Source organism: Hemitrygon akajei, chromosome 17 (assembly GCF_048418815.1).
Source record: "Hemitrygon akajei chromosome 17, sHemAka1.3, whole genome shotgun sequence".
Classification (NCBI taxonomy): Eukaryota; Metazoa; Chordata; class Chondrichthyes; order Myliobatiformes; family Dasyatidae; genus Hemitrygon; species Hemitrygon akajei.
Window position 1 is genome coordinate 46,369,693 of NC_133140.1, and position 13,051 is coordinate 46,382,743.

At 37.6% G+C, this 13,051-nt stretch overlaps 1 protein-coding gene across 1 annotated transcript in view; it reads right to left on the minus strand.

The window, feature by feature from the left end:
- The window catches only part of tent4b (terminal nucleotidyltransferase 4B), a 61,178-nt gene that overhangs the window by 21,239 nt on the left and 26,888 nt on the right, over positions 1–13,051 (minus strand). The window contains exons 4-6 of the mRNA XM_073070045.1: positions 10,958–11,078; positions 3,891–3,998; positions 1,126–1,254 (exon numbers count right to left, since the gene is read on the minus strand). Of these exons, the coding sequence (XP_072926146.1) occupies positions 1,126–1,254; positions 3,891–3,998; positions 10,958–11,078 (358 nt within the window). The remainder of the gene's footprint in view (positions 1–1,125; positions 1,255–3,890; positions 3,999–10,957; positions 11,079–13,051) is intronic.

The window sequence follows — 13,051 nt, forward strand, 5'->3', positions numbered from 1 at the left end:
AAAAACATTTTGCCTCGTAACAGTAGACCAATAAAATTGATGAGTAGTTCACAGAGGTCCAATGAAATTGTACGATAAATCAAGCGCACTTTCACAATTAAATTATTGTAAATCAGTCATTTGTACTCACCCTCATCAACATGGAAAACACTCGAAGAAAAGCATTGTGCTGCCTTTATGGCAGTTATTTAGTTTATAATATTTTCGCTTAGTAATTCATTTTCTAGTTAAAGTTAGAAGTGTTTTAACTATATTTGTTTTCTGTACTGCATCGCGGGATGCTATGACGTCACACCTGGTTTCGCCGCGTCTTGTGGGATACCAGTTTGCGTTAAACGGGACGGCGGGGGGGAGCACATTACGCGAGCGGCTTTGGATCTGAGCGAACGCTACTTTTAAGTTAAAGGCGATCAATAACTTTTCCTGGTAGGCTGCAGTATATATATTTTTTACCAGTCGTTAGGAGATATTGGAATGTTGTTCAGTAAAAAAGTATACGCAACGTATATTTAAAAGTAGCCGCGTTACAGGCACGGTTCGAAAAAAAGCATTTGCAATATGTATTTGTTTATGTTACCATATGGATTTAATTAAAAGTTAAAAAATCCTCACGTGTAGTATCTTTCTGTGTAAATATCTCATATTACAACGTGGGACACCTGCGGCCTAAAATCCGGTGCGGCCTGTACAAGTAAAAAATTGATTTTCTTTCTAAAATTAGAGCCAGCGGCTTTTAATCAGGTGCGCTCTGTAGTCCGGAATCTACGGTAGATCCAAGTTTCCAGGCACAAAAACAATATAACTTGCATACTGCCTAAACAAATGATTCAAAACTTCCATAGATCCAGCATCTGTAAATGCTCGCTTATCTGTGATTTAACAATCTCATATTCAGCAAGATTACTCAAACATCATTTCCTTCTTGAACCCTTTTTAAACCACATTTAGCAGAAGGAGAATACATACATATGCCAGGTAATATTAGCATTTAATATGGAGTATCCTAATAATGACAGATCACTTGAAGAAACAGGAATGCAGAGAAGGAAAAGGCAGTTAGAGAAGTTGAAAGCTAAGAAAGCAAATGAGAAGATCTACAGCAAGTCAAAAGTGCAGTTTTTTTACCTGTAGAAAACTAACAGCCATTAGGAACAGACTGTAGGAACCAATCCCTCCTGTGAACACCTCATTTAGATCTCTCTGTAGCAAGAATTGCTTCAGCACCAGAACAAGATATGGCAGCACTGGAAACTTCTACAAATAAATCAAGAGGTTTATTCGAATCAACTGGAAAATTTCATCTGATCAAAATGATGATCACCCTTTACAGAGTACTTTAAGAAATCTGAAATAAAACAAAGAATACAGAAAGAAACATTGTCCAGCCTTCTGATGAAATGGTCAATGTCAAAGTTTTGCTCCAAAAGAATCTATTATAATTTTCTTTTCCATTCCTCCAGTACTCATTTAATTTTGCCTTATAATCATTTATCTAATTAAATTACCACAAATAAACAAACAAATAATAAGACCCATATACAAATTAAACCATTCATGAGCCCTGAGTGATGGCAGTAATTTCAGTAGTCTCACAGCCTGGGGAAAGAAGCTCTTTCCCATCCTAAACACTTTTGTCCTAATGTTACAGTACCTCTCCATAAATGGTAGGTGTCAAAGAGATTGTTGGATGGATGGGAGGGATCATAGACAATGCTAAGGGCCCTGCACACGCAGGGATTTGTGGATGCATCTCTAGACTGCATTTTTCCTTTAGTGTACTTCATTTAGATTCTTTCCAATAAATATGCAGCCTGTAATTACTCCAAATGAATTAGATCATTCATATTTTACCAATGTTGAAATTGCTTTCAATTATAAACCCATTTTGCACTTCCCCTGATCTTCCTCAATATTACGTGAAACCCTCAATTTGGAATCATTCACCAAATCCAATACAGTTATAATCCCAACTACCAATCATTTATGCAAGTACAAGAAAGCAATGTCCTCAACACTATGAAAACAACTTCTATGAAAACATTTCCCACCTTTTGATTGAGTAAAGGAGATAATTATAAGGGCTGAATAATTACGACGTGTTACGAGTCTGGGGAAGTAGCAACATGAATAACGATCTATGTACAAAGTACACATAATTTGTTATCCATCCCCAGGCTCATGACTCCACTATATAGTACCGTCTCCTTTTCCCTCTCTCACCTCATCTCTTTGTCTGCCCATCATCTCACTCTGGTGTTCCTCCCACCTTCTCTTTCTTCCATGGCCTTCTGTCCTCTAGCAGATTCCCAGACTCCCCCTTCTCCAGCCCTGTATCCTTTTCACCAATCAATTCACAGCTCTTTACTTCACTTCTCCCCCCCCCCCCCCCCCCCCGGGTTTCACCTATTACCTTGTGTTTCTCCCTCCCCTCCCCAGACCTTTTAACTCTACTCATCTTTTTTTCCTCCAGTCCTGCTGAAGAGTCTCAGCCCAACTGTATTCTTTTCCATAGATGCTGCCTGGTCTGCTGAGTTCCTCCAGCATTTTGTGTGTGCTGCTTGGATTTCCAACATCTGCAAATTTTCTTGTTTGTGGTTCAGTACCTAAAGGCCTTTTCAAACTCCAATGGATTTACTACAGTTCTTGTCTACCTTTGTTTCTTCTTTCAAAAAATTCAATATGGTTTGTCAAATAACTTTTTTTTTGAAATCTAACCTGACCTCAAACTTTACTTAATAGATGCTTTCATAATTCAGATTAAAGTTAGAAATTAAAATTTAATTTCAATAGTACAGATGTCATTTTGTATAACCCTTATTTATGTCTAACAAGAGCAAATCTGCAGATGCTGGAAATCCAAGCAACACACACAAAATGTTGCAGCAACTCAGTAGGCCAGGCAGCATCTACGGGAAAGAGTACAGTCGATGTTTCAGGCCTAGTACTTTTATGGTAAACAGCCAATATGTGCTGAAGGCAGCTACCATCAAAGCATCCAACCCTTTATTTGGATAGGTTTAAAAAGGTGCAATAAGTAATATTTATTGAAACATATCTCGAAAAAAAAGTTGTATAGTCCTGGAACTTTATGCATTAAAACACTGGCTATTCTTCCAAGTTTCTTTTCCTTCTGTTTGCCCTTTAAACCCATCTGCATTTTGCTTCGTGCACATTTTGTGAATAAATATACATTTCAATTTTCTAAAACAAAACCTCCTGCAATTCTCTGGGGATATTTGATCTAATTAGTTGAAGAACATAACTAACATTTTTCCAACTGAAATACACAAATCCCCTAACAAGAACATCACAATATAATACATCAAGTTAGTGGAAACTTCTGACAAGCCCAAAGAAAGCCTGATGAAAGCTGTGCATGATGTAAACAGGGAAGAGAAAATTCAAGCCAATACTTTCAATACAAGTCTGAAGACAAAAATGACACTCAATTTAAATTAATACAAAACTGCTTTAAAATAGTTTACCGCCTTTTTCTTATTGGAAGAAACACAAAAACATAGAAATCCTGAAGCACAATACAGGCCCTTCAGCCCACAAAGTTGTGCCGAATATGCCCCTATCCTAGAAATTACTAGGCTTACCCATAGCTCTCTATTTTTCTAAGCTCATGTACCTATCCAAAAGTCTCTTGAAAGACCCAATATATAAGCAATAAATGATTTGATTCCATCAGCTGGTGGGGACAGATACAAACTGAAATGACGAATTGAGGAATTAATGCTTTAATGTGACAGATTAACAACCTGTTGGCTCACCTCCCCTAGTTTTAGTACAAGATACTATGATCGTTTCAGACACTGGAGGAATCTATTGTTGTACCCTACGATTTGTCTATAAATCTATAGCAAATAAAATGTAGGCTTTCATACCTTGATAAATTCACGGATAAGCTGAGCAGCTTTCACTCCATTTTGTACATTGAAGCTGATGTCCACTTTTACTTCAGTGTAAGAATCCATGAGTTTAATAATAGGCACCTACAAGTTACACCAAAAGTTACAAATTTGTTTACTCAACAAATCTTTAAAATAGTGGATTACATTTCTGAAGAACATAATTTGTTTCTTTCCAAAGGTCCTGTAAGATTGACATGCTGCTCACTCAAATCAAAATACAGAGCACAACATCACAAAGTTGTAACCAAAAAATGCATAATCACTCTCCATCCCCAAATCAGTTAACATTCAAGGTAAGGATATCCAAATTTTAGACATCAGCCACTCCACAAATTCCAGCCAACACTTGAGTGGTCCAAATTGCTCATTAATGCTTACTTATTAGCTTTAGTTAGAATATTGTGATTAATAAAGTTTAGAATAGGGCCTGCATGGGTTAAAATTAGCAGAGTACCTTGCTGTTAATCTTGCACAACAGTGCCAATTTAACCATCACCACTTCAGAATCAGTCATGTATTTCACAAGTAACAAGGAGGAATTCATGAATGACATGTAAAACAAGATCTCATGAAACAAGGATCCACATAATATTGAAAAATATCATACCCACCACGAGGTAAAATCTAGCAGGATTGCTTTTTCAGCTAAAACGATGGACTTGTACAATTAGTTTCTATAAGCTGGCTGGAGTTTGCAACTTTTTAAAATATTGTATATTATTTTATATGATAATTCTTTTTGTTTACTTGCTATTAATAAGGAGTGACATTTTATTGTGGGTGCTGCTGTTGCTTAGGAAGGACAGAAGGATAAAGAGGAGAAGCTGAATCTCAATCATCCAAGGAATGGCAGCATGCAAGTCTCCAAGACAGTATATAATGCAGTACCTTTATGCAAGATGTGATTTGTCCAACAGTGACTATAGGAAGAGCCACATTTTTAAATATATTTGAGGAACAAAGAACAAGGTGGCTTTGAATTCAAATAAGATTACTGCTGACCTCAGCAGCAACAAGGGAGGGATCTTTTGGCCATCTGGCCTAATTTCATCACTGCAGGATGTTATTACGAATAGTATATACAGTGCCTTGTAAAAGTATTCATCCCCCAACCCGTTGTTCACATACCACTTACTGTTGAGGCTAAAAATTTCCACTTTAGTCTCATCTGACCACAAGACCATCTTCCACTTCTTTACAGTATCTTCTAAGTGATGCTTTGCAAAGTCTTTACAGGTAAGAATGTGCTTTTTTTTTTAAGTGGCGTGTGTGGTGTAAATCTAAAACTGTATCAACCACGTAACACCATTCCTACAACAAAGTATGGTAGAATTAGCATCATGCTCTGGAGATGCTTTTCAGCAGCAGGGACTGGAAATCTGGTGAGGATTGATGGGAAAATGGAATGCTGCTAAATACAGAGAGATCGCAGATAAAAACCTGCTAGCCTCTGCCAGAAAGTTTAGACTGGGAAGGAAGTTCCTCTTCCAACTCAAAGCACACCAACAGAGCAACCAGAGTGGCTTCAGATGAAGAAAATTGATATCCTTGAGTAGCCCAGACAGAGTCCTAACCTTAATCCGATCTAACGTCTCAGGCAAGACCTCAAGATTGCGGTCCACAGCGCCTCCCCAACTAACCCGACACAGCTTGAGCAATTTTGCAAGGAGGAATGGCCAAATCCTGCTCTATCACATTGGTCAAAGCTAATAGAAACTTATCAAAAAGACTAGCTGCTGTAATAGCTGCAAGAGGTGGTTCAACTAATTACTGAGCAAAGGGGGATGAATACTTTTGAACTGCTAACATTTCAGTTTTTGCATTTTTTATTTTACATGCTTTATAATTTTCCCTGTTTTTTGGGCTCTATTGTGAAAAAAGGAGCATGTGATTCATAAAAAAAAATTCTCAGATAAATTGATCAAAATCCCTCATTGTAATATTCATTTATGTGAACAAAGGTTTGAGGGCTGAATATATTTACAAGGCACTGTATGGCAAAAGTACAAGATCATGAGAGTTAGGCACGAGGTATTCACTGAAGTAAATCTGTACTTTTATTTTCAGAAGAATGATGACAACAGCCAAAATGAAACTGCCTTCAAATTCACAGCAATGATGGGGTTTCCTTGAATACACAGTGTAATTGATCACATTCATTTGCTAACAGGGATCCTCAGAAACAATCAGGAATATTCAGTAACAACTATTCACTCAATTAATATGCAACACAAATCAGATTAGAATAAAAAGATCATGCATGTCCATGCAAGGCAGTTCTAATGATACATACATTTTATGGCAATCAAACACTTCCCCTGCCTTTCTCACCGGTCAGAAATACTTGAAACATTTGAGAACAAAAATGACTACCGTAGATTCCGGACTACAGAGCGCACCTGATTTTTAGCCGCTGGCACTAATTTTAGAAATAAAATCATTTTTTTAAATGTAAAGGCCGCACCGGATTTTAGGCCGCACCGGATTTTCGGCCGCAGGTGTCCCACGTTGTAATATGAGATATTTACACAGAAAGATATTACACGTGAGGATTTTTTTAACTTTTAATTAAATCCATATGGTAACAAAAACAAATACATATTGCAAATGCTTTTTTTCGAACCGTGCCCGTACGCGGCTACTTTTAAATATACGTTGCGTATACTTCTTTACTGAACAACATTCCAATATCTCCTAACGACTGGTAAAAAATATATATACTGCAGCCTACCAGGAAAAGTTATTGATACCTTTAACTTAAAAGCAGATTTCGCTCGGATCCAAAGCCGCTCGCGGAATCCGCTCCCCCCCTCCTTTCCGTTTATCGCAAACGGCATTTAAAAGCAGATTTCGCTCAGATCCAAAGCCGCTCCGCCGCTCGACCCCCTCCTTTCCGTTTCATCGCAAACGGCATTTTCCCACAAGACGCCGCGAAACCGGGTGTGTCGTCATAGCATCCCGCGATGTAGTACAGAAAACAAATATAGTTTAAACTAAGAGGGTAGGTAGCACAATGCTTCGAGTGTTTTCCATGTTGATGAGGGTGAGTACAAATGACTGATTTACAATAATTTAATTGTGAAAGTGCGCTTGATTTATCGTACAATTTCATTGGACCTCTGTGAACTACTCATCAATTTTATTGGTCTACTGTTACGAGGCAAAATGTTTACGAGGCGGCATGAAAAAAACTTTGCATTAGCCGCTCCGGATTATTGGCCGCAAAGTTCAAAGCTGTTCAAAATGTGGGAAAAAAGTAGCGGCTTAAAATCCGGAATCTACGGTAATTAATACCTGTGATATTCTTTTGCAATTCCACAATACCTGAAGAGTTCTTTACAATATGGTCCTTTGATAGTTTTCTACAGTATAGTGGTTTGTTGCGTTCTGTATATGGCTGATATCCAGTGAAAATGGCAATCGGGAAAAGCACAGGAGCAACACATCAGTTAGATGGAGACAAAGGAAAAGCAGAAAAGTCGGGATACCTTGCAGCCATTCATGCACTGGATAAATTAAATGGTTCAGGTGAACTGTTCAGCTCCCTGCCCCAAACACTGAAACCAACATCTTCTGTACTTAGCAGTCTTTGTAAATTGCATGGTGTATTACAATCTTTAACACCTTAGTTCAATCATTTGCTGACACCCAAACCTTCTGATAAACGTGCCACTGACCAATCTGTCAAAAAGTAATGCTTCAAAACATTAATCAAGGGTCAACTTGCACTATCTTATAGAAAGAAGAATGTCATACTTTCTATTTCCATTAGGTACTCCTCTGGTGGGCCTGCAGTTGAGCTGTTTGTGCTGATGATGTCAATCCCTTAAGCTGCTTGTGGACAAAGAACTCTAGCTTTCAAAGGCTACAGATTGTAGTTCCTAACTGTAGTCTAACCCTTCTCTTCTGAAGCACTATGAAAGTACTGGTTGAGTGGAACTGAGTGAGCTGATGTGCCACAGCCTGAAAGAAACATACTCACCTGCTCTGTAGCATTGTCAGCATTATCCTGGTGCTTCAGGAAGAATGGAATGCACGAAATGAGTGGTACCTGGCAGAGCTTCTACCATCTGGAGCATCAGTATTCCATGGTTAAACAGAATGTGTCCATTGTCTATATGGGAGCCTCCGAAATGTCCACCAAAGCAGCATGATAGAGGCTTTGATGGTCCAGTTACAGTAATCTGGAAAGGCCATATGCTCCAACAGAGATTGCGAAATTGAAGTGTGATACAACAGAACCTGAGACACAATTAATGTAGACTCCACGTTCTGATGAAGCGTTCAAATACACACAATCACTGGTGTCCCATTAGAATTTTTCTTTTACTGACAGGAGTCTGAAGATTTACAATCATGACTCGCTCAGCAACGCTGACTCCCTTACAGGTCCCTCCTATCAGCATCTACTGCCACTGCCTTTTTAAAACCAACTGGTGCAAGTACTCCTAATACTAGCTACCTCACACATGGTACAAATCTTGTGCTGGTGTTTGGCAGGGATGAACATTTCACTACATTTCCCCAGGGAAGTTGGCATTCTCTGGCAAGTCTTCTTCCAAGTGTCCCCTGAGTAGATTTTTACTGCTAGAAAGAACGAGAGTTAAGATGGCACAGAGACTTGACAAAATTTTTTTGACCAAACAGCACTAGCTGATGATGAGATTGATTAAAATATATCATGATACATGTAATTAGCAGTCACTCTGCTCAGACGGAATGCCAGCCATCTTCACTGCTGTTTTATCTTGATACCTCTTGGTCTATGGTACATTCTGCTTCTTGTTTAAGTGGGTGTGAAGTTGTGTGATCTCTCGTTTCACTCTTTAGTATTGGGTAATTCGATTATTGGAATCTTTTAATATTTTAAAATCCTTTGAGTGAAACTCAACCTTAAAAGACTAAATTAATGACACAGAAACAGATAAGCAGATTTGGTTAACAGCCACTGAGGTATGGTTATACGATGGTACACAAAATTGAGAAATGAATATTCCAGAATACTTCACATTTCAACATGACTAAGGTGGTAGAAAAATGTGTAGTCTTGTGGAGAAGCAAAAATGACCAGGATAGCAGTGAGGAATGAGCAGGAAGCAGAACTTAACAAGACCTAAACATGAAAACAAAAGAAACATTGATAAAAGCCTCAGGCAGAGTATTATATAATAAAGAAGAACCAGTAGTAAAGGTACGAAGAATGAGGTAGCCAAAATAGATGGAGGTTGGCTTAAAAGAATGACTAGAAATATGTTTGAAAATTACAATATGTAACTGATGTAATTTTCATTGCGAAATAAAAGCTCTACGAAATAGTACATCATCTGTTTCCTTCCATGCATTAATTTGCCAGATCTGCATATAATAGCAACATGGTAGTTATTTTCAACTGATAAATTTTTCCTGAACAGAGGGATTGATTTTTTTTTTTTAAAAGAGTAACCATATTAATGGATGTGGAGTCGTAAGTAGGCCAAACCAGGTCAGGGCAACAAACTTTTGCTGAATTATGTTAGAGACGAGATTTTTTTAAAATAAGTCATCAAGGTTTAAAAAAAAAGAAAATTTAATTAATTATTTGAATTTAAATTCTGCTTTGCTTTTGTGTAATTTGAAATCTTTACCTGTGATACAGCAGTCTGATAAATAGCCCTATAACTTAAAAGTACAGCTTATAAAGGCTGCTAAAATGAATGGTGAAAAAATTTATTGGAATGAAGTATACTAGTTTCTACAAATTCCTACTTGGCCTATGATTTCAAGAGGTGGCTGTAGAGACGATGCATACTTTAACAAGGATCTTTCAGTCTTCACTGGATTGTGAAATGGCCTAGGTGGACTGAATGTCATCCAATCGAACCTCACTCTTCAATAAAGGACAGAAAGGTGCAAGAGGGAACCGCAAACCCATTTCAAGATAAATGATATGACTCAGTTGAGGGGAAAAAAACTCCTCAAAACATCTTTGGAATTCTTTGCTCTCAGAAGGCAACAGATTTTCATAGTGAAGACAACAATCAATAATTTTTGATCATAAAGGAAATCAAAAGAAAATGGCCAGAAAAATTGAATGAAATTCAAGTACAACAATGATGTTTGTCAACTGTAGAGCATGCTTAAAGGGCTGCAACCACATTTGTCTTCTTTTCACATACATTCTGATGTACTGAAGTCATTGATTTTTAAGTGGGGTAAGTATAAGCAGATAAAAGGAATAATGAAGAGAGTTGCTGATATTGCAAAAGATATGAGATGGGGAATGCACCTGCTTCTGGAAGCAATGAAGGCAGTAAGCAAATGTTGAGTTTCAGCATGAAATTTAGAATTGGGAACAAGAATGAGAAAGGTAATTTATGCCACAGTGATTGGCATTAATGGATGTAGTAAAACACATGACATCTGGACAGACAGACTGGGATCACATGCAATGAAAGAGAAAGGGAGAGCTGGACTCACCATTGCTGCTCTATGTGATCAGAATCGTGTCCTGTTCTACATCAAGTCTTTATTCCTGGATTGACATTCCTGCAACTCTTCATCCGAAACCTTAAAACCTCAGTAAAGCTGCTTGATATCCTCTTGCAACCTTGTTTGAAAAGCACTTGCCAAATGTCCTGACCTCTATCGACAATATAGCTAGACAGACACCTGAAAATTGGATGCAACCTTCCCCCTTATTCTAGTTATGTCCAGTGGCTTGAAGTAGCAAGGTCAGAAACAAAAAATGTGTTTAAATTCAGTGACCCTTATCTCTTTGCATTAAGTCTACCTGCTGTAAAGGCAATACCTCATTATGTGAAAAATGTTGGTAGACGGCTAACTCTTAGCTCAGTTCCACTAGTCTTGTTCTAATGATTTCATTCAGGTGTGTAGCCTGCTTTAAAACTCAGCACATCTGTTAATACCAACATCCCTTTTAATTAATGTACAACTGAACTGGTTCCTAAGCAACAACAAATACCGTGTCTTGTTATTCAACAGCCTTTTTAAACAAGCACAAAAGCAAAAGTTTCAATTTTAAAAATCTTTCAGGCACTTACAGTTGCTTTGTCCAATACTTTCACAGAACTCTCATCAGCTACATGGTGTTTCCTCAGCGCTTCCTCCAAAGTCCACAATGGTAGAGTTTCCCATTTCCCAAATACTACTAAGTCAATATCACTGAGGAGTAAAGAATGATGAATATTAGTAAATCATTAATCCTATTAAATATTTATATCTGTTGGAAAATTGTACACACAATTGTTATGATGTATACATTTGAAGAAAATGCAAAATGAAGGCTTTTCAAGTACAGTGGATTCCGGTTAATTAGGCCATCAGTTATTCGGGGCAGCCACTTATTTGGGACAACTCTTAAAGAACAAAACCTAATTCAGAAAATAGCTGGGATTCCCTGTGTTTATTTGGGACACTATACCACTTAACTGGGAAAGGAGACTGCTGCATAACATTTTCTAACTAGCAGGTTGTATGCATGTTGTATGGCTGTTAAACACTACACCATACTCAGGGTGAACGGTTTTTAAATAGCGTCAGTTGCTTTTCTTTGTTCAAGAAGCAGCGATTTTTGTCACTGATAACTGGCAAGAAATAAACAGCAAAACATTTCAGAACTATTTTGCTCATTGCAATTTCAAGCATTCAGACTTGGAAACGCCACAAACAGCTGGGAGTGAAAATGAAATGATCAGTACTTTAACAAGTTAGGAAGGAAGAATTTGAAAGTAATGACAACCATCTTGATTTTACTTTTGGTCCCCACCGAACACTCAGCCCTCACTATGGCTTCAAGTAGCTGAGTGCATGCAACAGCGGCCACACCCAGGTACACCGCTTTGACAGGTAGGCTAAACCAAGTGAGGGTAACTGACTGTCTCATACCCTAGTGTGATAAGAGACATGCCTGTCTTAGAAGTCAGCTCCAACAGACTAGGCATAGGGGATCTACAGTGAGACACAATGGCCAGGAAAGCGGTTCTGCAACACTACATGGAGAGTGAAGGGCATGACAAGACACTGAAGTTATGGTCACCCATTACAACCAGTGAAGACCCCAACTGTGACATCTATTCATCCCAATGGACCCGGACATCTGAGGCTGAGAGAGTGGAACTGCCCCAGTGCAATGGACTTTCCACTTTAAAAATTCTCCCATATAAGTTTCCAGTCATCGCTGGATATGATGGACAACCACCAGTAGTATTAGTAATGTTCTAATTTGTTCTGTATTTTATTTCAATACATGTGTTACTCAGTTCAATGCTTTGCCTTTTTTTTTTATACCTTTTAAACTATCTCCATGAAACTTCAGCTAATTGGGGAAGCCATTTAATTGGGCTAAAATGTACTGGTTTCAATGTAACCCAATTAACTGAAATTGGTTTAGAAACAAATAGGAAGAAACACTGTTCAATACAGAATTAGCCCAACCATCCTCAAATTAAAATGACACCTGCAAGCATCAAACCTTGTAGAATTGTCTATACAGGAAGTACACACAAATTTCATCATGTAGCAAAAACCAAACAACATTTGTTTGCTATTTCAATCTTAAGATTCACCCAAATCAATACAATTGAATATTTTTATATGAACGTGCAAATGTTGAAAATAATTTTACTTGCTTTTTGAATTTTGCCTGAACGGCAACTTTAAACAGATCAAGAGATACATTATCTGAATTAAAGACTGCAGATGCTTTCAGACTTGCTGAATATTTCCAACATCTTCTGCCTTGCATCCAATTCCAGCATCCACAAAAAAAATAATTGTTATGTGAAATAAGGTGAAGGAACTAGCATAATTTCTTAAAGATTTTCATTAAATAATGATTTCACTTGTCTTTAATTATCACTTGTCTTTAATTTAGGTGCTTTTTTGTTAAATTTTCTTCCTTTGTAGCATATTGTTATTGTATGCTTAACCTTGCTCTGTATTAATGCTCCTCATTGGGATTTGGGGTTTTTAATTTTGTAAAATGTTTTGAAAAACTAATAAAAAAAATTTTAAAAAATGATTTATTGACTTCAAAACCGAACTAGTGTTTTTTTAATACAGGCGGCCCCCGTTTTTCGAATGTTCGCTTTACAACAGCTCGCTGTTACAAAAGACCTACAGTAGTACCTATTTTC